The sequence below is a fragment of the Crinia signifera genome, chromosome 6 (assembly GCF_055691185.1).
Source record: "Crinia signifera chromosome 6, ASM5569118v1, whole genome shotgun sequence".
Taxonomy (NCBI): Eukaryota; Metazoa; Chordata; class Amphibia; order Anura; family Myobatrachidae; genus Crinia; species Crinia signifera.
The window spans coordinates 148,137,463-148,164,624 of NC_139222.1; the positions used below are offsets into that span (position 1 = coordinate 148,137,463).

The following is a 27,162-nucleotide window of genomic DNA, read 5'->3' on the forward strand; positions in this document are numbered from 1 at the left end:
ATACTAGTCAAATTGATAATAGTACTAGACATCCAACTCTAAGCAATTATAGCAACTAATTGATATTTTCTCTGGTACATCCTTTCAAAAGTAAAAATAAAGAAACATCTTGTTACAATGTGGTTTTATTTTATCATCAAACTTTATTTCACGAGATGATTCCATATTTGAAGAAGTCTTTATTACATCATTTCTGAGTCACATTACTTGTACATGTGGCAGTTTTTTACATTACACTTTATCAACATAACTTAAAAATATATATGTTTTGTATTAGATAGACAAGTCATGTATGTGGTGGATGTCTGAGAATAATCTTTGAATTTCTGAAATGTAATATTTTTCCTTACTTCAGGGGTACATACCATCAAAATAGGTGGTGGGTTATTCATGGTTTTTATAGTAACCAGATCAGGGGAAATGTCACTAGAGATGTTGTTTCTTATGGCTTGTCATTGGCTACCTGTCTTTTTCTTGTTCAGGTGTGTCCCATGTTTTCCTTTTTTCTTAGTCTTAGCTTTACCTTCACACTTATTTCATTGTACTTATGGTGAATTTATTTAGCCTTCAGTGCCATTGTGATCAGCCATTACAGTAATTGACTGTTAGGCATTCACAACTGATCCTACACCATCCACTTTGGCATTTAATGTTCATTTCAGACATGTTTCTCATCAATATCCAATGCAGTGCAATGCATCATTTAAAGTTTGGGATGATGTGTTGTTTTTTTTGTTTTTGTTTTTAAAGATGCTCATTACAGGGAATGGGTAATAACCAAAACCGGGTCACGCCCCAGAATGCCAGAACAGACAGGCTCCATTCATTAAACTTTGCCATTCCAGAGTTTGTAGTGTCCCATCTGGGAGGTGCCTGTCCTGGAAGGGGGGGTGCCTGGCGTCCCGGGTTACGGTTCAGTTTTTCCCTAGTCCCAAGATTACAGGTGCTTAGAGCCCCGTTTCTACACTCTTTACACAATAAATAATAAGTGGATTGTGTAATATATGAATAACATCTATTACACTCCTCCTTTAAAACATTTTAAAATGTTTTATGTAAGACATAATAGAATATAAAAATAGCATAATCTTCTGATAATGTGCTACACTAAATTCACTTATAAAGCATTTTCATCTGTATATTAACTATGTTATAAGTTTTAAAGGCCTGCATATATTATACATTATTCTTTGTAAGGGCTGTTAAATATCTTATTTATGCTGATAATAATAAAAATGAATGGACCTGCACACACACTTTCTGACAGGTATTTATTTAATACCAGTGTGTATATGCTCTAAGGGCGAATCGTAATAGGATGAGAAAATCAGAAAGTGAGAGATTTGGTAAGAAATCTCCAGTTATTTTTAAAATCTGCAATTATTAACACTTCAAAATCAAAAAGGTTTTGCAGTGTAAATGATTGCCGCTTTAAAAAAACCCTGGAGATTTCTTACCAAATCTCTCACTCTGATTCTCTCATCCTATTACATTTCACCCTAACACTTTTATGTCAAATTTAGCAAAGCTTGGAGAGAGATATGCCATCCAATCAGCTCCTGTCATTTTTCAAGCTCAGCCTGTAAAAATGACAGGAGCTGATTGGTTGGTATTTCATCTCTTCTCAAGCTTTGTTAAATCTGCCCCTTAGTTCATAATAATTTGGGCTGAAATTGAGTTTTCATTACCATCATTTGCACATCCGCATCATAGTGAGGACTCTGGACCCAATATGGAAAAATCCCTTCAATTTGGTGAGATAAAACAGCTGCATACCCAGTTTACTAAGCCCCCAAAGAGGACTTTTATACCAGAAAGACTCCTCCAATCTCTTTCAGGCTCACACCACTACTGCTCAATACCTTTAAACTGTTTTTAAAGATAATGCTTTTATAGTATGTATATTAAATAAATTGTAACTTTTTGCAGGCAATCCCACTTGACATTATTCATTATCAATCTATGGTATAGAAATATTAGCGCTGCTTTATTGTGTATATATTGTGTTGTGTCCCCTTTAAGGTTTACTATAGATCTTATCCAAGCAGCAGCTTTTTGTGTAAAAGAGGCAACTCATACCAGCGCCTAGTTCCTTTAACTTCTTGATAAAAAATCCATTCGGTCTATGTATTAAGCCTTGGGGCAAAAAAAAGGTGATCCTAATTGTCATCTTTTAACAGTCTGCAACATGGCAGTTATAGGCTGATTGGCTTCATCCACTTTATCTTTCTCCAAGGCTAATCACATAGAGCCCTTAGGAGCAGATTTATCATGTTATCATAAGCATGGAGTGTTAAAACTCATTGCATATAATGGTGCTCCAGCCAATCAGCTCCCAACTGTCATATTTCAAACACAAGACAGTAGCTGATTGAGTAAAGCCCCATTTGTCATATGAAATGGATTTGAAAACGTATTGTGTATGCTAAAACTTAATGATAATTCAACCCCTATGTTCCTTATATTTAATTTTGTTCTTGCAGTATTAATAAACTGAAGGGAGACTGCTGCATATTCCATACCTCCCAACATTGCAATTGGTGGCAGCGGGACATATGTGGCATATACTGTAAGGCGTGCACCTGAAATTTTATGGCATTGCCTACAATCACTTTACTCTAGTGAGACCACGCCTGTTTTTTCCCCACTGTCAGGGTCATAACTAGCATTGTGAGATGCTGGCCATGCACCCCAGTCCCTCTGCTCAGAAGACCACCCCCCACCACGGGACACTACCAGCCCCAGGTAGGAGCAGGACAGTCCCTAAGAAACGGAATTGTCCTGCGAAAATCACGACAGTTGTGAGGTATGCATATTCTGTCCAATTTGTTACACTGCCTTTCCTCTGTCTACTCCCCAATCCATGTCATCCTCTTTCTCAATGTGACTAGCTCTTGTCCTTTCCTATTCTGATCCTACTGTGAGTGCAATTGTAAGAGGAAGCTTACAGAGAGCATTCTTCCCAATGCATATGCAGCAGAGAGAAGGTCTTAAAGCTCAAATGGTGATCTGGCCATAGCATTATTATTATTATTATTATTATTATTATTATTGTTATTGTTGTTATGAAAAATAAATGTACATTTTAGAAGAAAAAAAAACACTTTCTTCTTAAGCCCCATACACACTAGACGAGATTGTAAAATATATTGCTCAGAAGGGCACTTCTAAATGAGAACGTTTACTATATTGTCCAGTGTGTACATACAATATAGTTAATGATGTACACTCCCATCCTGCATGTACAGATGAGGGAGAACCTCTTTAATAAGGCCCATGCTGCTGCTGCATCGCGGCACCCCCTCCCACCCATCGTTGCTCCCCTCACTGCCATCATCGGCAAGTTTGCATGATGCCTTCTATATCGGCATTAGTGGGATCCCCGAGGGTGTATGGGGCTTTAGTTCCCAGGGTAATTTCACAATTGTCCCAATCAGTGGTAAATTTCCCAGCAATCAGGAGTGAAACACTAAGTGAAAACATTGCTCATAAGTTCTGCATTTGTTACATTGGGTTAGTTGTATTGTAGTAGTAAGCGAGTTAAGCTTTGTGCTGAGCGACACTGAATTGCGCAGCCCACAGCGTTGCACAAGCAATGTATGCCCGTGTTCTCAATAGAGAGAACATGGGCAACAGGTAGATATTTCAAGCATGCTTTAAATATCCAGCCCAGCGATAGTGATGCACAGGGCCCCCGCCTCGATATTGCTATGGGCATACACACACACAGTGTAATCTAGTCAGAACGCTTAGAAATAGGGCTTAAATCGCCCCATATGTATGCCCCATAAATCATCAATATGGTCTAATATAAACAAAACAAATAATCCCAAATTGATACTAGTCGAATTGATAATAGTACTAGACATCCAACTCTAAGCAATTATAGCAACTAATTGATATTATCTCTGGTACATCCTTTCAAAAGTAAAAATAAAGAAACATCTTGTTACAATGTGGTTTTATTTTATCATCTAACTTTATTTCAAGAGATGCTTCCATATTTGAAGAAGTCTTTATTACATCATTTCTGAGTCACATTACTTGTACATGTGGCAGTTTTTTACATTACACTTTATCAACATAACTTCAAAAAGATATGTGTTGTATTAGATAGACAAGTCATGTATGTGGTGGATGTCTGAGAATAATCTTTGAATTTCTGAAATGTAATATTTTTCCTTACTTCAGGGGTACATACCATCAAAATAGGTGGTGGGTTATTCATGGTTTTTATAGTACCCAGATCAGGGGAAATGTCACTAGAGATGTTGTTTCTTATGGCTTGTCATTGGCTACCTGTCTTTTTCTTGTTCAGGTGTGTCCCATGTTTTCCTTTTTTCTTAGTCTTAGCTTTACCTTCACACTTATTTCATTGTACTTATGGTGAATTTATTTAGCCTTCAGTGCCATTGTGATCAGCCATTACAGTAATTGACTGTTAGGCATTCACAACTGATCCTACACCATCCACTTTGGCATTTAATGTTCATTTCAGACATGTTTCTCATCAATATCCAATGCAGTGCAATGCATCATTTAAAGTTTGGGATGATGTGTTGTTTTTTTTGTTTTTGTTTTTAAAGATGCTCATTACAGGGAATGGGTAATAACCAAAACCGGGTCACGCCCCAGAATGCCAGAACAGACAGGCTCCATTCATTAAACTTTGCCATTCCAGAGTTTGTAGTGTCCCATCTGGGAGGTGCCTGTCCTGGAAGGGGGGGTGCCTGGCGTCCCGGGTTACGGTTCAGTTTTTCCCTAGTCCCAAGATTACAGGTGCTTAGAGCCCCGTTTCTACACTCTTTACACAATAAATAATAAGTGGATTGTGTAATATATGAATAACATCTATTACACTCCTCCTTTAAAACATTTTAAAATGTTTTATGTAAGACATAATAGAATATAAAAATAGCATAATCTTCTGATAATGTGCTACACTAAATTCACTTATAAAGCATTTTCATCTGTATATTAACTATGTTATAAGTTTTAAAGGCCTGCATATATTATACATTATTCTTTGTAAGGGCTGTTAAATATCTTATTTATGCTGATAATAATAAAAATGAATGGACCTGCACACACACTTTCTGACAGGTATTTATTTAATACCAGTGTGTATATGCTCTAAGGGCGAATCGTAATAGGATGAGAAAATCAGAAAGTGAGAGATTTGGTAAGAAATCTCCAGTTATTTTTAAAATCTGCAATTATTAACACTTCAAAATCAAAAAGGTTTTGCAGTGTAAATGATTGCCGCTTTAAAAAAACCCTGGAGATTTCTTACCAAATCTCTCACTCTGATTCTCTCATCCTATTACATTTCACCCTAACACTTTTATGTCAAATTTAGCAAAGCTTGGAGAGAGATATGCCATCCAATCAGCTCCTGTCATTTTTCAAGCTCAGCCTGTAAAAATGACAGGAGCTGATTGGTTGGTATTTCATCTCTTCTCAAGCTTTGTTAAATCTGCCCCTTAGTTCATAATAATTTGGGCTGAAATTGAGTTTTCATTCTTTTTCTTTTTTTCTGTAAATCAAGTTACAGATGTTTCCTATTTCATCCTTTCTGAGAGAGGCTGCATATCATGGCATTGCTGCAATTTCCCACTTAACGCCACCTTTCCCCTTGCAAAGTAACTGGTAGCGGGAACACAAGCACCCACTTCCCCTGGTATAACAAGTCTGCTGGCACCCGCTCTAAGTGGTATGTATTCGTGCCAGCATAAGCATGCATATGCATGCTCCCAAGATTACAATATACGCTATAACGCAACGTTTAGCCCGCAAAGCGAACGCAGACAGGAGTGTAAGAGGAAATATCTGTATTCTACATAGATTACTGCATTTGAAAATAAGCATAAATAAATGTCAAATAATTGTTAAAATGTTCAGGTTTGAGCATATCAAATGAGATAAAACATTATACAGGTATAGATATATATTTATATAGAGATAAGGCCTCTACTAGCTTCAGTTATTCAGTAAATTCAGAAAAAAAATATTTCAGGAGGATACTCAATGATTATGTCATAAAAAGCACACATTATTTATCACCAAGTGTTCTCTCCTACAGATATTGTGAGCTGGGGTGCTGGATGGGGTCACGAGTCATTTACCCGATGTCGGGATCCTGACTGTCAAAACACTGACAGAAGGGTTCCTGACGGCCACCGGCTATTCTCCCTTGTGAGGGTGCACGACCCCCCATAGAGGGAGAATAGAATAGGTGGCGAGTGTAGTGAGCCACCGTGCCCGCAAGGGGCTTTGTTGTGCTCGCCATGCTGTCTGAGTCTGGCCAGTCAGGATCCCGATGTCGGGCTAATGACTGTCAGGATCCCGACACCACAGCCGTGAGCAGAACAACTAAACACTGTAATGAGTATGGGAAAGAGAAAAGATAAAGACAGAGGTCATTTTTAAATATAATTAAGTACATTCTAATTATTATGCTCCACATTTTGGAGAAATAAATATTCATCATCAAAACTCTAAGCCCCAAGCATTTAAGATATATACATTATGTATATATTTTTATATATAAAACAACAAGCCCAGTAAAATCATAAATCAGTCTTATAAAGATTATCATATAAAGCATATATATGCAATTAGTCTTAAACTCTATTTTAATGTTTTAAGTTATCATTAAAAGACAACAGTCTCCTCCTATACAGTTGTGCAGTAGTCTATTAACCTGTGCCCCTCTGAATCTGTTTGGTGGCCAATTCAACAGGCAGGTTGCCCTTATATACACGATGTAACTGAATGGTGTAACTGCAGTATGACATAAAATACTGTTACAAAAATAATATGCTCAATATTTTCTCTCCTCTGCTTCAGCTCAGCCTTCCTTTCTTATCCCTCTCAGTTGCCTTCTCAGTATAATCTGTGGATAATAGATCAGCCATAATCTTAACTTGCAAAAGCAACTCCTCAGACTTTAATCTTTACGTGTTGCATAAATCAACACTGTCAGCTTATCATAACCACATATAAATAGCTACTGCATTTATTGTGTATGATTAATATGCATTTTCAAGTTCATGGTGGTTTGATTTGCTCCTCATCCTGGCGAGTCGCGGCTTCTTATTCTTTACAGGTCTCACTGTATCTTTTCCAAAGTCTTTCAGTTCTGATTGATTATGGAACCGGGTGTAGCGCTTGCATCGGCATGATGTCACCACTCTGATTTTGTATATCCTCACTTCATTGTCAGGGCACAGCAGCTGAATGCGTTGTGTGTGACTGTGAGCAGGCACACAGCGGTAATCCATTGAGCTCTGACGCCACCATTTCCCCCGGCCAATAGAGTTTGGTAGAAGGTGAGATGGTAAACATTGACCTGAACAAATCAGCTCCTTGATTGGTTTGAGACTGCGACAAGGCCCGTCAGTGATGAACTGAGTGGAACGCAACTCTCTGCAACTGAATTCTGATGGATCTGAAGATAAAGAGAAAAGTACATATATAGTTATTGCTACATTACACAGAAAATGTACACTTAAAATAAAGTACGCCAATCATCTGTACAAGAGGTAAAGGCAACCGTTTTGTTGGTTGAAACAAAATTCATCAATTCATAATAAAATTAGTAACTACCAGTACAGGGCAGAGTGATGTCATAAATTCCTAGTCCAAGAGACTTTCCTACCTTTAGGGAGTCTCCCGGCCAATCTGGGGAGCAGGAAAATGCTGCGTCTGCCATCCTACCACACAAACAAGCAGCAGAGCAGCAGCAACCAAGTGTTAGGTGTCAATGTAGGGAGTACGGATTAAATGATAATAAAAGTAAGGGAAGGAGAAGCACATGAGGCAGAGGGCGCTGCTCATAAGAGCTTACATTCTAAAGGGGTGGGAACCATAGGTGCCGATTCTGTGGGTGCTTCAGGGCCCCAGCACCCACAGAAATTGATGAGCACCCACGGGCCGAGTCCCGCTGCTGGGCCGCCATATTAACTTGCTAATTTGCGGCTGCAGCACCCACATTGCCGGACCCGCCACCAGGGCAACAGTATGCCGGGAAGAGTGTATTCTGTCCGCAGAGTACCTGCACTGTGGGGGCATTTATGTACCTGCACTGTGGGGGCATTTATGATTTATGTACCTGCACTGTGGGAGCATTTATGTATGTGGAACTCTGTTGCCGTAATTTGAATTTTGGAGACAACTGTGCTCTGTAATATAAATTGTTATTATTTTATGTGCACACCCCTTCCCCATGAAGCCTCTCCTCTATATTTTTGGCTTGAGCACCCACCAGCAAAAACATAAATCGACACCTATGGTGGAAACACAGACAGGGTGTGACATTGATGTTAGGAAGAAGCATATTCTTGCAGTTATGACCTGTTTTTAAATTATCTTTGTAACCCATGCATTGCTGCAGGTTTTTTTTACCCTTCTGTTAAGTTCATTTTATGAAAATGTAATGCTCTTATGTGCACTGTGCATATGCTGGCATACTTGCCTACTCTCCCAGTTCCTGCAGGAGGTAACTGATTTCTCAGTTAATCCCCCACATCCCTAGAAGAGTGGGCACTCCTCACACATTCCACCCACTTCCCAGTTAAGTCGTCAGAATGAGGGGATGAATTGCCTGTGGAAGGGGCAGCATCTAATGATGCAAGTTTATGCTAACAATTTTAGCCCCACCCTTAAGCAAATATGTCCAAATCATTGCAATTTCTCAATGAAGGGGTGGGGCTTAATGATGCATCCCTGCCCAGTTGCCACTCACCAGCAACTCCTCTCCTGGCATCTCAAAGTAGGTAAGTATCCATTAGAGGTGTGTCAAACATGCTCTGTCACAAAGGGTTGGGATAATTTGGTCTACAGCATTAGGTCGACAAGCGGCTAGGTCGACAGGTCATTAGGTAGACACAAACATTAGGTCGGCATGTCACGGTCAACAGTCAAAAGGTCGACATGGGGTTTATCAGTTTTTTACCCGAATTTGGACACAGTGGACATGGACACAGTTTGAAGTGCACTGCATTCCCTCGCATCACTCGCTGCGCTCACCATGCTTCGGGCACACTATTTTATTCTCACACCACCCCTAGTGGATGGTAGGACATAAAATACCACCTGTTGGCACATGTCGGCTCAAAAGACAGTGAAAAAACCCATGTTGACCTTGTGACTGTTGACCTAGACCATGTCGACCTAATGACCTGTTGAACTAAAGCCATGTCAACCTAATGGTGTTGACCCAATGCTTGTCGACCAACATGCTGTAGACCAAATGACCGTATCCAGTCACAAATACTAGTTACAGTGTTATATTAACCTTACTTTTAAATGTATGTATAGGTGTCTCCTAATTAGAATTTGAATGCATTTTATATTCTTTACATATTTCATCTAAAATCATTGTGACTGATATAAGTTTCCATTGTAGAATTCCAGAACATCTGTTGCTGAGTAAAAGCTTAAGCCCCCCAGCCTGCATGCTGAGCGACGCAGGCTAGGAAATACACCCTTGTGCTTCCCGGAAGCTAGATCACCTATATACACCTAGCCATGGCCCTTATTCTGGTTGGTGCGGCCAGAGCCGCACACGGTGCTCCGGCCGCACAAACCAATCCCCGCCCACGAGACGGATCGCCACGGCCGTCCGTACACGGACGGCTGGCGATCCGCATAAAAATGGTGGGGCGTACGCCTCCACCATGGTGGGAGCTGCCCCCTGCATTCGATGGTCGACGACCATCGAAGGCAGGGCCGCACGCTCCCCCCGCTCACGCAAGCTTATAGCACACGGACAATCGTCCGTGTGAAAGCTTGTATTTGGGCGGAGAGCTGACATCCGGCGATGTCAGCTTTCCGCCCCCATCAGGGGCGTCATACCCTGATTAGCATGCATACGCCCCGCGTTTGCATGGGAACGCCCATGAAACGCGGGGCGTATACATAGGGAAATGAGGGTATGAAGCCCCTCACGCCCCTATACGCCCCCTTTGCGGCGGACGAAATACGTCTGCGGCGAATGGGGCTGCACATGCGCAGATTGACCTCTGCGCATGTGCAGACTAAAAACATCGGCGGTACGGCCGCACGCGGGCCGTACCGTCCGATGCAGAATAAGGGCCCATGTGTGTATGGGCGATCTGAGCTAACCAGTGTTATGGGAATGGTAAACTCACGGAGCGATTTGTGCATAATTTCTAAGCAATCTAGTTAGATTGCTTAAAAAATGCCCCGTGTGCATGCCCCTTGCATCCTAGTAAACGTCTATACTGATAATGTATACATATAGAAATCTTCAATACTTTTTCTAAAATGTCATAGCATCTGGTTATCTGAAAGTAAAAGGGAAAATGGTGATATTCTAGCCAGTACTATATTTCCATCTGAGTTGGTGATCACACATACTGCTCAATACACAATTTTAGTAATGAAAACGGGAAATAAAATGTATTCTATTTCTTAAAGTATATACTGTATTATGTGCCCTGGGGTCATCACATCTAATTCAAATGCTTTATCAGATTAATGGGTTTGCAAATCCAACGTATCAAGCTTTCCAGAACTTTGGAGTTACATGGTCTAATGCTTCAAAGCACATTTCAAATGTGCCTTGTGGCCAATAAAGCAGGATTTCCTTTATAAATCGTTTATTATATGTGCTGGAGTAAACAGACCAAATGTTCCATCTAGACGTGACGCATCAGCTTCTCTGACTTCTGTTATGGATTCCTATGGCATTCCAAGGACTGCTTATGGTAAATTAATTTTAAATTATTGAATATTTCTAATTATATGCACATATTTTATATAGCTACACAAGTAATTATGCATGTTTATTACAATAACCACATATATTAATAACACATTTTATGTAGTTCTGCTCTTTTCCCCTGTACCTCTAAAAGCTAAGCCTATAGAAATCTTACTACAGACCTTTGCTATGGTCCATGTGCAGTAGTAAGCACGAGTATGCGCATGCGCAGACTGATGCGCCGGACGCAGGGCATGCTGGGAGGGATCCGTGACGGATCCCTCACACACCGCTGCGGTAAGAAGCCCATAGGCTTCTGCAGGGAACCCCCAGCTTTTGCTGGCGATTCCCTCCGCAGCGGTGACACTGCGGAGGGAGGTTAGAGAATACAGAAATGCGGTAAAAACCCCGATAACGGGGTTTTTACCGCATTTCTGTAATAGAGAATCTCGCCCTAAATGTGTTGTGAGCCGTGCACTGTCTCTGTGTGCCTGGCAATTCCCTACGAGTCATGAGCCCAGCCACATTTACTTCCTGTCTGCCAGCACACTGAGGGACAGAGACTCCCTGAGTGTGCCGTGAGTCCTGCACTGTCTCTCTGTGCCTCCAACCCCTAATGAGTCGTGAGCCGAGACACTGACTCGACATACTTCACTGTGCTGAGCCTTGTGCCTCGACTCATTTGTACGAATCGCTTTGCCCATGACTAGGCCGCAGCTCTGACACGTGCTGGCTCAGGCTGCCTGCCTAAAATGGGACGGACGCGCTGCCGCACCCACCTACGTCATCCCAGGATGCGCTGTGCGCTATGTGCACTGGCTCCTGGGATATCTTGCAATGCCGGGCCGGGGCAGGTGCAGGGCTGCGCGATCCCAGTCTCGTGAGAGTCGACACGCTGGGCTGCGCAGCTGCGGGCAATGGGGAATGGGACATTAAATGCAGCAGCTAGCTGCATACTGGAATGTGGGAGCCCCTTATGTGTGGGGGGCCCTGGGGTGACCCACTGCATTCAGACCATAAGGAAGGTAGGGGTATGGCGGGTCCATTCACACTACAAGGACGGTATGGGCATGGTGGGTTCATTCAGACCATAAGGAAGGTATGGGTATCGTCAGTTCATTCAGACCATAGTTGTGGTGTATTTATTCTCATTTGTCCAGTGGTTTAAGCTGAATCTGAAGTGTGTTTCTGCTGCTTTTATCAGTGTTCTTATAGGCTATATGTGACTATAATTGTTGGTATAATATAGCCTTTGCCAAATCCCGTCAATGCCCTGGGATCTTTCTCTACTTTGTTAACATCAACCATGACATGACATTTCTTCCATATAAAATTTTATCCATGCACCATAACCCTGTACAATTAGATTATACAATCAATGGTCTACATACTACAGCCAATACCAGATGAATAACATTTTATCCCAAAGACAAATGATATTTAATATAGTTTCAAATAATGTCTATGTTCTCTTATTAGAGTGATTTTCTAAGTAAGCATACAGTACATGCTGTGCCTACCAATCAGTAAAAAAAAAAAAAAAATTAAATAAAGATTGGTTACAATGGGTTACAACATAGTATGCACAATATGAAATAAACTTTATGAATTGTTTTAATTACATTGGATATGGTAAAGCTACTTTAAAAAAAAAATTCTGTGAGAAGAATAGGTAAGCAGATTTATGTGGCAATATATTGCTCAGTTAATTCCCTGCTGTATCCTAAGCCCAGTTATCCCCATGGTAACTTTGCTTTCAGCAGGTCAGTGTCTCAGTGCACTAGAGCTACAATGTAAAATTGGTTGATCGCCATTGTTTTACCCACAACCCATGCTGCTTTGTCACAATGTTTGCCCTATTCGAGGTCATCCGCTATGATAAACCCTGGGTTCCTTTTCTCTTTGGTGGTTGTCAGAAGTTTGTCAGTGTAAATGCTTCCCAGCATGGGCCTGTTTGCTCATTGTATTACTACATACCACCAATGGACATGAAAGAACTCTGTGATTTAATTGGCAGCTTTTAAATGGATTGCCCTGGTTGAAATTAATTAAAACCAGAATGCAGACTGTACAGAGCATTTGAAAAATCCATTCAAACATTTCCTGTGTGGGTGTTTTAGACATTTTTCTACTGAGAATGATATCAGTCACTGTATAAAAGAACATTTATTCTCCGCTTTAACACAGGAATCATTTATAACCAGAGTAAACTGTGGAAATGAGATTATGTGAGTTGGGATTCGGTCTGTAGACCTACAAATCATAATACCGCAGTATCACTTTTCCTGAATAAATGTTGTTTTCCGTATCTTACGTTATGCTTTCACAGCCATTTCTCCAACTAGCCTAGAAATTATTATTTTTTTAGATGCGAATTCGCACCATTGCGAGTCAACCAGAACCCGCCCTGTGAATGGTGGTGCGCCCGGCCCCCTCGCAGCATGTGTTCGCATGCAGGGCCTGCGAGTGGATGTTTAACATAAACACCCATATAAATCGATGGTCACCGACCATCGAATGATGTGGAACGTGCACGCATATCTAAGTGACTCACTTAGATTTGCCTGGACCCTCACGAAGAAGTGGGCAGACAGCTTTTTTCCCCCTTCGCCAGGCAGCAGGAGGGCCGTCCCCCCTCCACCCAGTACCTCCTTCCCTCTTCTGCCTGACAGTGGCAGCTTACTTCCCGTGGCAGTGCTCTCCCCTCCCTCTGCAGGCTCAAGGAAGCTCTATCCCATATACACGCCACTGTGTATATGGTACAGAGCTGTGTATATAGCACTATGGGGGCATTACATTGCGTGGCAATACGGGGGCATTATGTGTGTGGCACTACAGTAGGAATTATGCATGTGTCACTATGGGGTGCAGTATGTCTATGGCACTATTGGGGCATTGTGTGTGACATGAAAGGATGACCATTATGTGTGCAGCACTACAGGGAGCATAATGTGTGTGGCACTACAGGGCACATTATGCATGTGACACTATGGGTGGCATTATGCATGTGGCACTATGGAGGGCATTATGTGTGTGGCACTATGGGGGCATTATGTATATAGCACTAAGGGGGGCATTATATGTGAGCAATAAGCATGTAATTCCCCAGACATTGAGCATGTAATCCCCCCAGGCAATTAGCATGTATTCCCCTGGGCAGCGAGCATGTAATCCCTTCTGGCAATGAGCATGCAACTACCACTGGCAACGAGCATGTAGTCCCTGTGGCAATGCAACTACCTCCCCCCCCCACCGGCCATGTCAAGGAGCATGTAGGCCATGTAAAGGAGCATGTAGTCCCTGTGGCAATGCAACCCCCTTCCCCCCCCCTCCCCAGCCATGTCAAGGAGCATGTAGACCCCACAAAGAAGAATTTCAACCCTGGCATTGAACATGTAATTCCTGACAACGAGCATGTAGGTAAGCGCACTTATATGGCATAATATGTAAGGGGCATTATGGTGTGTGGAATAATGTGTAATGAGCAATATGGTGTGTGATATATATGTAATGTATACATGTATACACCATATACATGTGGTATAATGTGGTATGGGTATATTGGGGCATGGCATAATGTTTAATGGGCATTGCTGCGTGTGGAATAATGTGTAATAGGTAATTCGGCGTGGGGCGTAATATGTAATTGGCATTACGGTGTGTGGCGTAATAGGTAAATGGCATTACAGTGTGTGGTCTAATAGGTAATTGGCATTACAGTGTGAGGCATAATGGGCATCACAGTGTGAGGCGTAACATGTAATGAGCATAACAATGTGAGGCGCAACATGTAATGGGCATTACGGTGTGTGTTATAAGATGTAATGGGCATTACGGTGTGTGTTATAACATGTAATGGGCATTAGGGCATGTGGTATACTATGTAATGGCTGTGTGACCTGTAATAGGCATTATGGTGTACATTTTTGGCGCATGCCTTTGGCGCGTACTGTCCCTTTTTTACCAAAAAATTGTCAAGCCCTGGCATAATGTGTAAAGGGCATTCAGTGTGTGGAATTATATGAAATGGGCATTACTGTGTGTGGCATTATGTGTAACGGGCATTACTGTGCGTGGTATTATGTGTAATGGGCATTACTGTGCATGGCATTATGTGTAATGGGCAATACAGTTTACATTTTTACAGTGTGCCTGCGGCGCCCACTGACCCTGTTTCTGGTATGTGTGGGTGGAAAATCCCATATACATAAATAAGTCACCTTCTATTTAGTTTGCATTTATGCCCAGTAGACAGTGATGGACACGCCATGTAGGCGGTAATGTACATGCCCAGTAGCCATGATGGCTGCGCACGACTATGATGAGTGCAATAGTGTATTGTGTACCCAGTTTAACTTTCAATGGGCCAGGTACTAAAATGAATGATATACCCTCTGAACAGTGCTGTGTACATTTATGGTGATGTATAAATAAACTATGATAATGCAACAAAATCTCACAAGGTTAAACAAACAAAATCTAAAGATAAGCAGAGTCATTATCTTTAGAGTTTATAATCTAATTATATCTATTTGTTGCTCTCTTTTGTCATTATACTCATGCATTGTACGGTCTGTTTTCTTATGCTGTATTGTTGTCAATTACTATTATACAATAAAAAGTTTAAATGCCAATACCACTGCTATGCTTCTTCCCTGCAATACAACTCAAGTCTAGTGACTCAACGATATTGGGCAGGGGTTACTCAGCAATGTATCCATCTTTGCGGACGATACAAAATTTAGCAAAGTTATTAAATCATCAGAAGATGTCACCCTGCTTTAAAAGGATCTTGCAAATCTAGAGAAGTGGGCTAAAAAGTAGAAGATGAGGTAAACGTGGATAAATGTAAGGTTATGCACCTTGGGAGACACAACCAGGGTGCTACTTATAACCTTAGCAGAGAGGAATTGGGTATTTCAATACTCGAAAAGGATCTAGGAGTCCAAATAGACAGCAAACTGGGGTGTAGTGCCCATTGTAATGTAGCAACAAAAATTTTTTAAGCATGCATAAAAAGGGGCATTGAATCTAGGGACACAAGGGTAATTATGCCACTGTATAAAGCATTGGTAAGACCTCACCTCGAATACGGTGTACAGTTCTGGGCCCACATTATAAATATAAGGGCAGCATTGAAGTGGAAAAAATCCAGAGACGAGCAACAAAGCTTATTAGGGGAATGGAGAATTTAAGCTACGAGGAGAGATTAAGCAATTTCGGACTATTTACATTAGAAAAGAGACGTTTAAGGGGGGGCATGCTCAACATGTACAAATATATCAGGGGCCAATATAAGGAACTGGCAAACACCCTTTTTTCAACAAGAAAGGAATGTAGGACGTGAGGGCATGAGTATAGATTAGAAGAAAAAAGATTTTGTTCAGCTAGAAGAAAAAATGTCTTTACGGTCAGAGCACTCAAACTTTGGAACTCTCTTCCTGGAGTGGTGGTGTCAGCAGAGACACTGAGTGCGTTCAAAATGGGGTTGGACAAGCACTTGTTGGTTGGGTTGGGATCATTTGGTCTATTGCATTATGGTAGAAAGTCATTAGGTCGAATCCATTAGGTCGACATGCTAAAAGGTCGACATGATTCTAGGTCGACATGGGAAAAGGTCGACATGATTCTAGGTCGAAAGGTCATTAGTTCGACAGGTCATAAGTTCGACAAGGTCATTAGTTCGACATTGTCTATGTCGACATTCACAAGGTCGACATGGGGTTTTTCACTGTTTTTTTACCTGAATGTCAACACAGTCGACATGGACACAGTTTAAAGTGCACTGCATCCCCTCGCATCGCTCGCTGCGCTCGCGATGCGTCGGGCACGGTGCCTCGCTACGCTCGGCACACTATTTTATTCTCCCACCACGCCCTAGTGGATGGTAGGGCATGAAATACTGCCTGTCGGCACATGTTGGCTCAAAAAACAGTGAAAAACTCCATGTCGACCTTGTGAATGTCGACATAGACAATGTCGAACTAATGACCTTGTCGAACTAATGACCTGTCGAACTAGAATCATGTCGACCTTTTCCCATGTCGACCTAGAGTCATGTCGACCTTTTAGCATGTCGACCTAATGGATTCGACCTAATGACTTTCTACCATAATGCAGTAGACCAAATGACCGCATCCCTCATGAAGATAAGTGTTAATGTGTACACACAAGCACAATGGCCTGACAAATTGAAGTGATGAATGGGCTTTCATTATCTGTATTATTTTAGAGGCAAACAATTCACATATCCAGGAGTCATTAGATTAACTCTGTATTTTTTACGCATTTAAAGGGACAATGACTCCTTAATATGTGCAGCAGAAAGAACCAGAATCCCATTCTTTCTGCTAGGATGATCAGAGAAAGATGGTGGCAATCAGTAACACAGCACCTCTCATAGATAACATGCTCTTGTATAGACAACCTGAAGCACAAAACAAGCTGTAACTGGCAAGTGTTGTCATTATTAAATGTTTTTTTTTATACTCATTTTTCTAATTTGGACACAAGAAATTGACACATCTATCAACCAGGAAAATTCCCGTTTCTCAGCTCTGTCACCCTAGTCAGGAGGAGTGTGTATTTACACTTACCAAAATCTCTAGTTTTGCTCGTGCACATGCAAAAACTCAGAATTTAGAAGTTAATGGATAAAGGCAATTGCAATTAAGTAAAAATGTGCTACTAAGACCAGAGTAATACCCCTTTCACATTGGACCTGGGTTGTTGCCAGGTTGACGTGCAGTGTGAAAGGGCCTTTTTAAATTACCCGGGTCCAGTAACCAGGCACTCCGATCTGGGTTAAAAGAAGGGTTAATCAGACCCGGGTTGCTTTGCAGTGTGAACAGGTAACACAGGTCACTAAACATCCGGTCCCATTCACACTATAGGGAGGAGGTAGCGTCAGCTCCAAGTGCTGCCACTTCCCCAAACCCCCCTCCGTGATGATGCGTCGCTGCTATGCCCCACCCCAGGGGCTGGCTGGCAACTTTCAGCCTGGGGGGCACATACAAGCAAGTGGCCCTGCTTTTTCTATCAGCGCATGAAATAGAAAATGAGATTCACAATGTTGGTTGTTTTGACAGGATTACGCTTAGAATGCTGCCTCTGTCACAAACAGGTGCGGTACAGGGGTCCGACAGTTGGGATCCTGACAGTCATTAGCCCGACGTCGGGATCCCGACTGGCCGGGCCCAGACAGCATGGTGAGCGGAACTGCGCTCGCCACACTGGGGATGGGGGCTTTTCTCCGTCACAGGTGTATCTGTGGTTTCTTCAGAAGGTGCTTTTGTTCCAATAAATTCATTCTTATTTATATACAGAGCTCCCTAGTGCTATTTTCCTATTTTAAAGTATGGAACACAGATCTATTTTTCCACTCTCATGCCCACACACATAGGGGGTTATTCTGATTTAATTGGTCCCCTGCGCATTCACACGGGGGACCGATTTTTTGCATATGCATGGTGAGAGCGGGCATGGCGAACTGCACAGCCCATGGGAACGCCCAGCGTTTCATGGGAGTTCCCATGAAAACGCTGGGTGTTCCCATGGTGATGGACCGATGACGCAGGTGCGGAGATGGGCAGCTGATGTCAGCAGATGTCAGCTGCCCGCCCGCTTCCCACACAGGGCACTTGGAGATCTGAGACACCACAGAGGTGTCTCAAATCTGCGAGCGCTGGAAAAATCATTCGATGATCCCTGACTATTGAATGATTTGTACCCTGTACCAAGGCTGCGAATGGATGTTAATGCAAGGGGATCGCGGCATGCAAAGGGGGGGGAATCAGCAGTGTGGGTGGTATCTTGGGGAATTGCAAGGCTGCGAAATTCGCTGTGCGAGTCAACCAGAATAAGGTCCATAATCCACACACACACAACAGCTCCCCCCCCCCCCACACACACACACACACACACAGAACAAGGATCAATGACATGTCTTTTTCCACACACACATTTCATACAGAAAACAAAAAACAAGTTACATATAGATTTTTACACATACATTAGTCCACTTCACTTAGCCATCAATCCAGTTTAAGTTTCTTTGCGCATGCGTGCACCTTCCAGCGGGGCGGGCCGCCCGCAGCAATGCCGCTGGACGCAATGACGCTGCGCATGCAGTGTGCATGCGCCCACAACTTTTACCATCGGAAGCCATCCATCGATGGCATAAAACTATTCGACCATCCACTATCGATGCCCAAAACATCGAGCACTAGGTCCCAACCATCGATGTTTTTGGAACATCGATAGTCGATGGCCATCCCTAGTGTAGGCTATTGGAGTCTTGGCTGCGAGTGTGCTGTGTCTGTGACCCGACTGCTCCAGCCCTAGGCGGCTGTCAGAGCAGTCAGGAACACATGCTGTAATACCTCCCAGCCACAGGTATGTGTAAGCACAGCGCGGCCCCAAACAGTGACATTTCACTGGCCTGGGGGGGGGAAGCTGGCACCCTGCCCCCCTGCCCAGCCCGCCACTGCCCCACCCCAGTGTTCCCTCTAAGCTGTGCGCATGTGCCCGCGCACACACCTTGAAGAGTGTGCGCACAGACACTACAACTGAGCGCACAAAGCAGCAGTGGTCCCTTTTTGCAGTTGTGGACTCAATAAATGTGTGTTTCACACATTAACAACATTGTGTACTGTATTTTGTATGTTTCAATGTTTAATATCATTTTGAAGTAAAGTTAACACAAATGCTGAACGTCGTTTTCCAGTTATATATAAGTGACGCACAAAAATGTAAATTTAATTCCAAAGTTGCACAGCCAAAATCTTTAGCCGCACACAGCCTTCGTAAAATTAGAGGGAACATTGCCCCACCCCCTTTCTGACATCAGAGGCCCAGCTTATTGCTGTGGGGCTAAACATCGCAAATGCCGGGTCGCTCCCTGGAATGACCCCTATTCAAATCCTGTGTTGGACCCGACATTAGCGATGTTAAAGGGATTGTAGTGTACTTTTGCAGTAATAACAGTGCCTATGCTAATAACATTCATGAGACTGTAGGCTAACAATTACTGTATGAAGATACTATGATGTAATAATAATAAGATTGTCTGTTTGTAAGTGATAGTTGTTTTTATTTTCCAACCAGACTATATTACGTCTGCAACCCACTTTGAAGTTGTCTTTTTTGAGCAACACTCTCATGTTTGTTAGCCAAGAGCAAGGCTCTTAACAATCATGTGAGCACTCATCTGTTTCCATTCATATTCTAATTATTTTTCGTCAAATGTGAAAACTTGTCACATGGAACAACAAAAGTATAAAGATTAGTATATATTGTCTACAGGAGAGACCCTTGTGCAGTGGGCCCCATAGTCTCTATAGCCTGCAGTGCAGTCATTTCTGAGCACTATGATCACTAGTAGACCCTAGGGATGTGCTAGACACTAGTGCGGCGACCATATTCCCAGTGATTTTCCTATTGTGAATGTATGAAATGATGGGAAAATGGTGCGTGCACTATTTTTCTGGAAACACCACCGACAGCGGGACACCGGAGGGGAAAGTATCCAAGCGGAGAGTGGTAGATTTGCATGGATACATATAGATATTCAACTGATGTTTCGAATTCATGGGGTTACCGCTCATAAATAAAAGTGGCTGCTAAAATTCAGAAACGGTTCAAATGTTTTTAAGGATTGAACACAATAACAACAGTGGTGAGATGATCACATATGCAATTCTACTTATATATTATCATAAAAACATTTTATGCAAGAGGTGGCAGTCATTGCGTATCTCACGGTGCAGTTAAGAGTCTGTTGCACATGTGCAAATTTCTAGGAAAAAGTGGTCAAGAGTGTCTAGGTTGACAGTCAATAGGTCGACAACTATTGGTTGACAGACAATAGGTTGACACATGGAAAAGTTCTATATGCAATAGGTGAACATTGACAAAAGGTTAGCACAAGCATAAGATTGATGTGTCAATGGTCAACACAGGAAAAGTTGACACAAGTCGATCATGATTTTGTTTAGAACCTGCTTGCTCTTACTTCATGATCCCGGTGGGCATGGAGGAAGAATATAATAGTGTGCCGAGCACAGCGAGGCACCGTGCCTGAAGCATGGCAAGAGAAGTGAACCATGCAAGGTGACGCACTACACTAATTGGGGTTCCAAAACAACCTGAAAAACTTGTACCATTTTGACCTTTTCCTTGTGTCGACCTTTTGTCAAGATCGACCCATGGTATGTTGACCGTTTCAATTTTTTGACCCATCGCCTGTCAACCAATAGTCATAAGTATATTCATAAATAACAATTAAGTTGATGTTGAGGCCATATAAACCCCATGATTATATGATTTCTAAGCTATAAACTGTGTATGTGTTGGTTGGTTTTACCTTTTCAATGACTGCCACTACAAAAACACAGGCAGGTTCCCTAATTCTTGATGATTATCATTTCTTATCAACACTATGCACAGCAGTAACAAATGAATCATCACAGGGGTATTAGAATGTATTAAACGTGAATGAATAGCTAATGTTATCCCTTCACTACTCCTTTAGGAGCCAGTCTCCAGTCTGTTGATGTAACATTAATGAGTGCTGAATGCCTGGGTTGTATACTATATGGTAGATATTTATGTAGGTACTTTGCAGATACATACCGATGAACGGCAGGGGGGATTACCGTGTTCAAAATACTGATGCCGGCATAATGATGGAGCGAATCCTGACAGGAGTGAGGCAAGTATACTTACCTTCCCTCTGCCTCCCTAATACTTGTAAACTGCTGCTAATCCCTAATCCCCACTTCCCTGGTCTACGCCTAACCGAATGCATCTGTCCTTTGTCGCAGAAAGCAGGCCATGCCATGGTGTTATGTAGGGTACACACCAGGGTGACCCGCTCACGATGCACATCGTGAGCGGGTCGTCAGTGTTTCGTCCAACCCGCTCACGGTGACGCGGGGGGGCACGACCCGCTCACGATGTGCACCGTGAGCGGGTCCGATCCGATGGCGACCCGCACCCGGCTGTATGGTCGTCATTGAGATCCTACCTGCAGCAGGTAGGATCTCAATAACGACCGACCGACCCGCGGGACCGCGCATCGGATCGGTATCGGTCCACACCAGGACAGAAAAGGGCCCAATCAGCACACAATCTACATCCAATTGGTCGGAATTGGATCTAGATTGAGGGGATCGGGCCCTAGTGTGTACCCAGCATTAGTAACTGTGGCCAAGCTCTGGGACTTGGTAAATTTATCAACTAAGCAGCCCCCACAAACTCATGAGGACTACTTGTGTGAGAGCAAAAGCCGGGTAATGCAGCAGATATCTGCTAAATAGGGGTCCCCTGTATATTACTTTGGGGGATGCTGAATATTTGAGTGTTCTCCTAGAAAATGGGAGTTTTTGAGGGGTACCCATAAATATTAATTGATAAATACAACCCTAAAGGCAGTAGATTGGGGGGGGGGGGGTCAAAGAGCCTGTGCGTACAGTAACTCAGCATTCAAAGTAGAGGCTGAAGCTTTGAAATATTTTAGCCAAACTTTAATGAAAAACAACAATCTTCATTTAGAAGAGATGATTAACAGTATACATTCACTAAATAGGAAAGTCTTGCTAACCTTTTCCACTTCTTGCATGTGTGACACTTTAACAGAGAGAAACGGAACAGCATAATTTGATTAATTAGCTTCAACTAATTCAGCTGACAGGCTGTTTTATAATCTCCTAAAAATGGTCACACACAAGCTTACAGTGTGCTGACATTACCAAATTACAGGATGCTTTTTCAGTTTGGCCACATGCCTTGAGAACCAAGATGGGTAGTTTGCCTCTGAGCAGCCAGATGAAATGGTGCGCTGTGAGTGGATGCCCACACACCATACTTGGTGGGCCGTAATAACACGATTCATCACAAAGCATGTCATCAAGCTCACAGGCTGGCCACTACTGGGGAAGTGGATGGCTGATTTACTCTCTTAGGACAACAGGAGAGATCTGAATTAAGGAATCTCCCAGACATTCCAGTTAGTGGGACTGATGACGCACAGATAAACTACACCTGGAACAACAAATGTGCACAACAATAATCCAAGTTGGGTTATTTTGTATCTTTGGGGGAAAGATAAGAGCTCTACTTCAGATGGAATGTTGCTTTGGGTAACCAATCATATGCTATCTATTATCTTTTAGAAGGTGCTAAATAAAAAAGTAGATTCTTATTGGTTGCTCATAGTAACATCTCATGTGAAATAGAACTCTCATCTTAGTAAATTCTCACCTTTGCATGTAGCCAAGATAACTTTTCTAAATGAGTGAATCGTTGGGTCATGGTCCCTGTTTAGATGCCACAGATATATATACCCCGTCTTGTATAGATGAAACACGTTGGTTTATTGTTGTTCATTCTAAAATGAAGCAAAGATTTACTCAAGATGTATACAATATATATATATATATATATATATATATATATATGGTCGAAGTGGGGCGGTATACGGGGGTATGCCATACCGCCACTTTAATCTGAAGATAAAAAAAAAACTTTTTTTTCCCCCTCAGGATGCTCTCTGATAACTCAGCAGCGCATATTGTGCTTTTGTAATACCCCTGTACAACGGGGCAGTCTGGCAGGGGACGTTGATGGACAGGGGGGTGTCCGAAGGTGCGCACTATATTCACTCTTTACTTTTCCATACCCCCACTTCAAAATTTCCACTTCGACCACTGTATATATATATATATATATATATATATATATATATATACTGTATATAAAATTTCCTGAGTGGAGGGCCCAGAGGCAGATCTATCAATGTTGCAGCAGCCCCTAAGGACACTAAGGGGGACCCACTGCTGCTCTATCACCCTCTTCCCTCTTCCTGTCACACAGGAACCTCCCCCTGCCTCAATGGCTTAATTAGATTTTTTGCGCCCCCGCCAATATTGGCAGCACCGCCCCCCTCCCCCTAGCCCTCCCACACATCTTCCCAAGTGAAGTTAAACACCCCCCCCCCTTACCCCTCCACATGCCGCCGCATTCAGGGTCCCGCAGCGCAGATCTTCTCCCGGCTCCGTCTCCTCCTGCAGTTCTATAATGGCCATCACAAAATGGCTGCCCCCTAATAGCAGACAGTTTTTAAGGATGCTAGAGGAGGCCCGCGCTTCCTCTAGCATCCCAAAAAACTGTCTTCTGTATGGGGCAACCATTTTCTGATAGTTATTTTTCATTAGAACTGCAGGAGGAGACGGAGCCAGGACAAGATCTGCGCTGCGGCCGGGACCCTGAATGCGGTGGTGGCATGCGGAGGGGTATGGGGTGTGTGTAAGTTTACTTGGGTGGGTGGGAGGGCTAGGTAGTAAGTTGTAACTATAGCCCCGCAGATCAGCTCCCACAGTCCCTCATCGCCTCCCTGCCACCGCGGGGGCTGCGGGGCTATAGTTACGCCACTGCTCTCCCTGTCACCCACTGTAGTGTTGCATATTGTGAAATTGGGTTGAGATGAAGGAGGGTCCAAATTATATTTTTACACCTGGGCTCACCGCCCACACGTTCCATCACTGGGATGGTGCCCACGCATATACATCAACAACATTGCAAACATGCATTATGCAACAATATCAGAAATATATTTTCTAGGACTCTTTTTTAGATAATCAATAAATGTAATGAGCTTGAGCCGTAGCTGTTTACAACTATCTTTATCTTTTCACCACAGGAGCCTGAGTAATAAAGTACCTGTTGTAGTACTATAGTGCCCACATTCCTAGTTCTCGAATACAAATAACTGACAGGATAATGAGCACATTTGCTTGATATTAGTCCTGTGAATCATAAAGGTACATTTAGAGGCATCATTTACTGAACCAACACAGAAAAGGAAACAGAACTTTCTTTATTCAGTTTATGCAGTTGTGTAAATACTCTCATGAGCATGAATAATCAAAGTTTTAGTCTCGGTTTACTCTAAATGTCAGTGCAATTTATACCTGAAATAGAAATGTGTGTCCACCATTTGTCCATTTAAACTTTTTCCTTCAGACCATATATTTGTCATACTGTATACGATATTTGTTTGTAAGTGAACTGTACTTTCAGATTTAATATTCATTAAGGTGCCCATACACGGTACAATTGCTGGGCGCGATGAGATCCTGTCACACATCTCTTCGCACAGCTCAAAAAGTTTGTGCTGCACATACTTTTTATACTAGATCAGGCATGTCCAACGTTGGCCCTCCAGATGTTGTGAAACTACACATCCCAGCATGCTTTGCAATACTTTTAGCATTCTCTAATAGCAAAACTGTGGCAAAGCATGCTGGGATGTGTAGTTTCACAACATCTGGAGGGCCAACGTTGGAAATGCCTGTACTAGATCTTATCTCATCTCATTGCATTGCAAAACCTATGCAATGCGATGAGATATCATATACAATATTGTATGCAATCTTTAGGGTTATATACCGTATAATTTTTGCTGATTAAAAAGAGCAATAATTGTTATTGCAAAACAAGCCTGATTTTGCAATTACTGTTATTGCCCTTTTTAAAATGTTATAGAAAATACACCCCTTGAACTGAAGGACACATGTATTCATTTTAAAGATTGTTATGAACATCAAAATATTACCTTACACAAACAATATGTCAAAAGAAAGGATATACTGTATGTCAAATAATATTCTAAGGGAGAGATTTATCAAGGGTTGGAGAAAGAAAAAATGGTAAGAGATAAAGTACCAGCCAATCTGCTTCTAACTGTCATTGTTATAACATAGCCCAGTGGTTCCCAAACTTTTTTGAATCACGGCACCCTAGAGCATCAAAAAATTTCAAGGCATCCCTAGGCCAAATGCTTCTTATCGAGAAATTCAGAAAAAAATATTAAATTAAGTGCATTGTGTTTATATGTCACAGTTATCTGGTGAGGGACAGGGTTTGCTTCTGTTTGTCCACATATATTATGATTGGTAGCCACAAGCACTGGTTTTGCCTGGTACATTGACCATAAATAATATGAATTGATCTTGGCCACCAAACCAAGGCACTCCTGCAAGTGTCCTGAGGCACCCTAGCCTAGCCTTGCAGCAACAAAACCTGGGTTATTGCAGGGCTGGCAATGAGAATATGGTATTACACATTTTTCAATCGGATTACTTCCAGCATCCCTTGCATATGTGCGTCACCACACATGCGCTCATAGGGCTCTGGGTCAGGAACTAGAAGTCATATTATTGCAGAGGACTGCTGTTACCATGAGAGGTGTCCTTTGCTAAAATTCTTATTGCATACGGCATTAATAACCGCCGATATGCACGTGGTGAGTGGTGGGATGCTGCTTGATGAGCTGTGTTTGAAAAATGACAGGAGCTGATTGGTTGGTACTTTATCTCTGTCCACATTATCTCTCACCAAAGCTCATAGACCCCTTTATTTATATTCATCTTTCCATAGCAGATTATTTGATCATCCATGAAATATAATTCATTTGCTACCACAAGGCATAAACTAAATTCTGTAAATTGGTAATATAGAGATGACTGTTCTTTACCGTTTTTTTTCTTTTAAACATGCTAAATATTTGATTTTTAATGCTCAAAGTATTAATTGTGTTTTCAAATTATTTATCATGTTGTTAAATCAATGAACTGTATATGTCAGTAGTTCATTAGTAATGATGGGGGGAGGGGGTGTTAAAGTAATGCTCTTGGTTTCACAACTGTAGATTACTTTATAAGTGTCCAAAAGTCAACCTAAAATCTGGTTTTATAAGTGAATAAATATAAGGTGACAAAGAGACACAGAACCTTACTCACGGGAAACGACAGTTTCTATTTATTCCTAGTACAGGACTTTCTACATTATTCTGTGTAGAGTTGTATAAATAAAAATACAAAGTTGCTGCTAATAATCTATCTACATATATACACATACACACACACACACACACACTTCTTCCAGTACAAAAAGTGACAATAATGTAACGCTCTGTAATATGTTGTAACTTGTTACCTGTTGGATCAGTAGTTTCATGCAAGTATCTTCCTCCATGTTTAGCTTGATTCAGAGTGTAATTGTCACTTGTCACAGTAGTTTCTATAGCGGCCTCTGTATTTTCCATGTTCCCTGGAATGATTTCCGTGGCATCATTTTTAAGAGCTGGCCATCCCAGTACAGGATCAAGGACCGACTGGAGCAGGATAAAGGCACAGTTTATAGCCAAAGCAATGTACATGATGCTGTTGCTGCTTCACTGATTATGCTTGCAGCTCAGACACAGGCTTAGATGTTACTCAGACACAAATGATACTCCCTTTTTTTAAATCTTTTCTGTTCAGTAGAACCAGCCAATGACAATAAAGATAGGAAGGACTTAATCCCAGCTTCATTCATGGTATAGAGGTGACCCACAAGAGGGGAGGAGGTGTGGTGTGGTTATCCAGCTCCTC

The 27,162-nt window shown here is 42.1% G+C and overlaps 1 protein-coding gene across 1 annotated transcript; it reads right to left on the reverse strand.

The window, feature by feature from the left end:
- Window positions 1-757: 757 nt before the first annotated feature.
- Window positions 758-27,162, reverse strand: SOST (sclerostin). The gene is made up of 2 exons (XM_083147577.1): window positions 26,726-27,162; window positions 758-7,450 (listed from the first exon to the last, which is right to left on the reverse strand). The coding sequence occupies exons 1-2, from the start codon at window positions 26,946-26,948 to the stop codon at window positions 7,032-7,034; spliced, it is 642 nt and encodes a 213-aa protein (XP_083003703.1). The 5' UTR covers window positions 26,949-27,162; the 3' UTR covers window positions 758-7,031.

Excerpts from the sequence above, each read along its gene's own strand:
- SOST (XM_083147577.1), bottom strand. The coding sequence starts at position 26,948 with ATGTACATTGCTTTGGCTATAAACTGTGCCTTTATCCTGCTCCAGTCG. Across the intron at positions 7,451-26,725 it reads TGAAACTACTGATCCAACAG|ATCCATCAGAATTCAGTTGC; the intron begins GTAACAAGTTAC and ends CTTTATCTTCAG.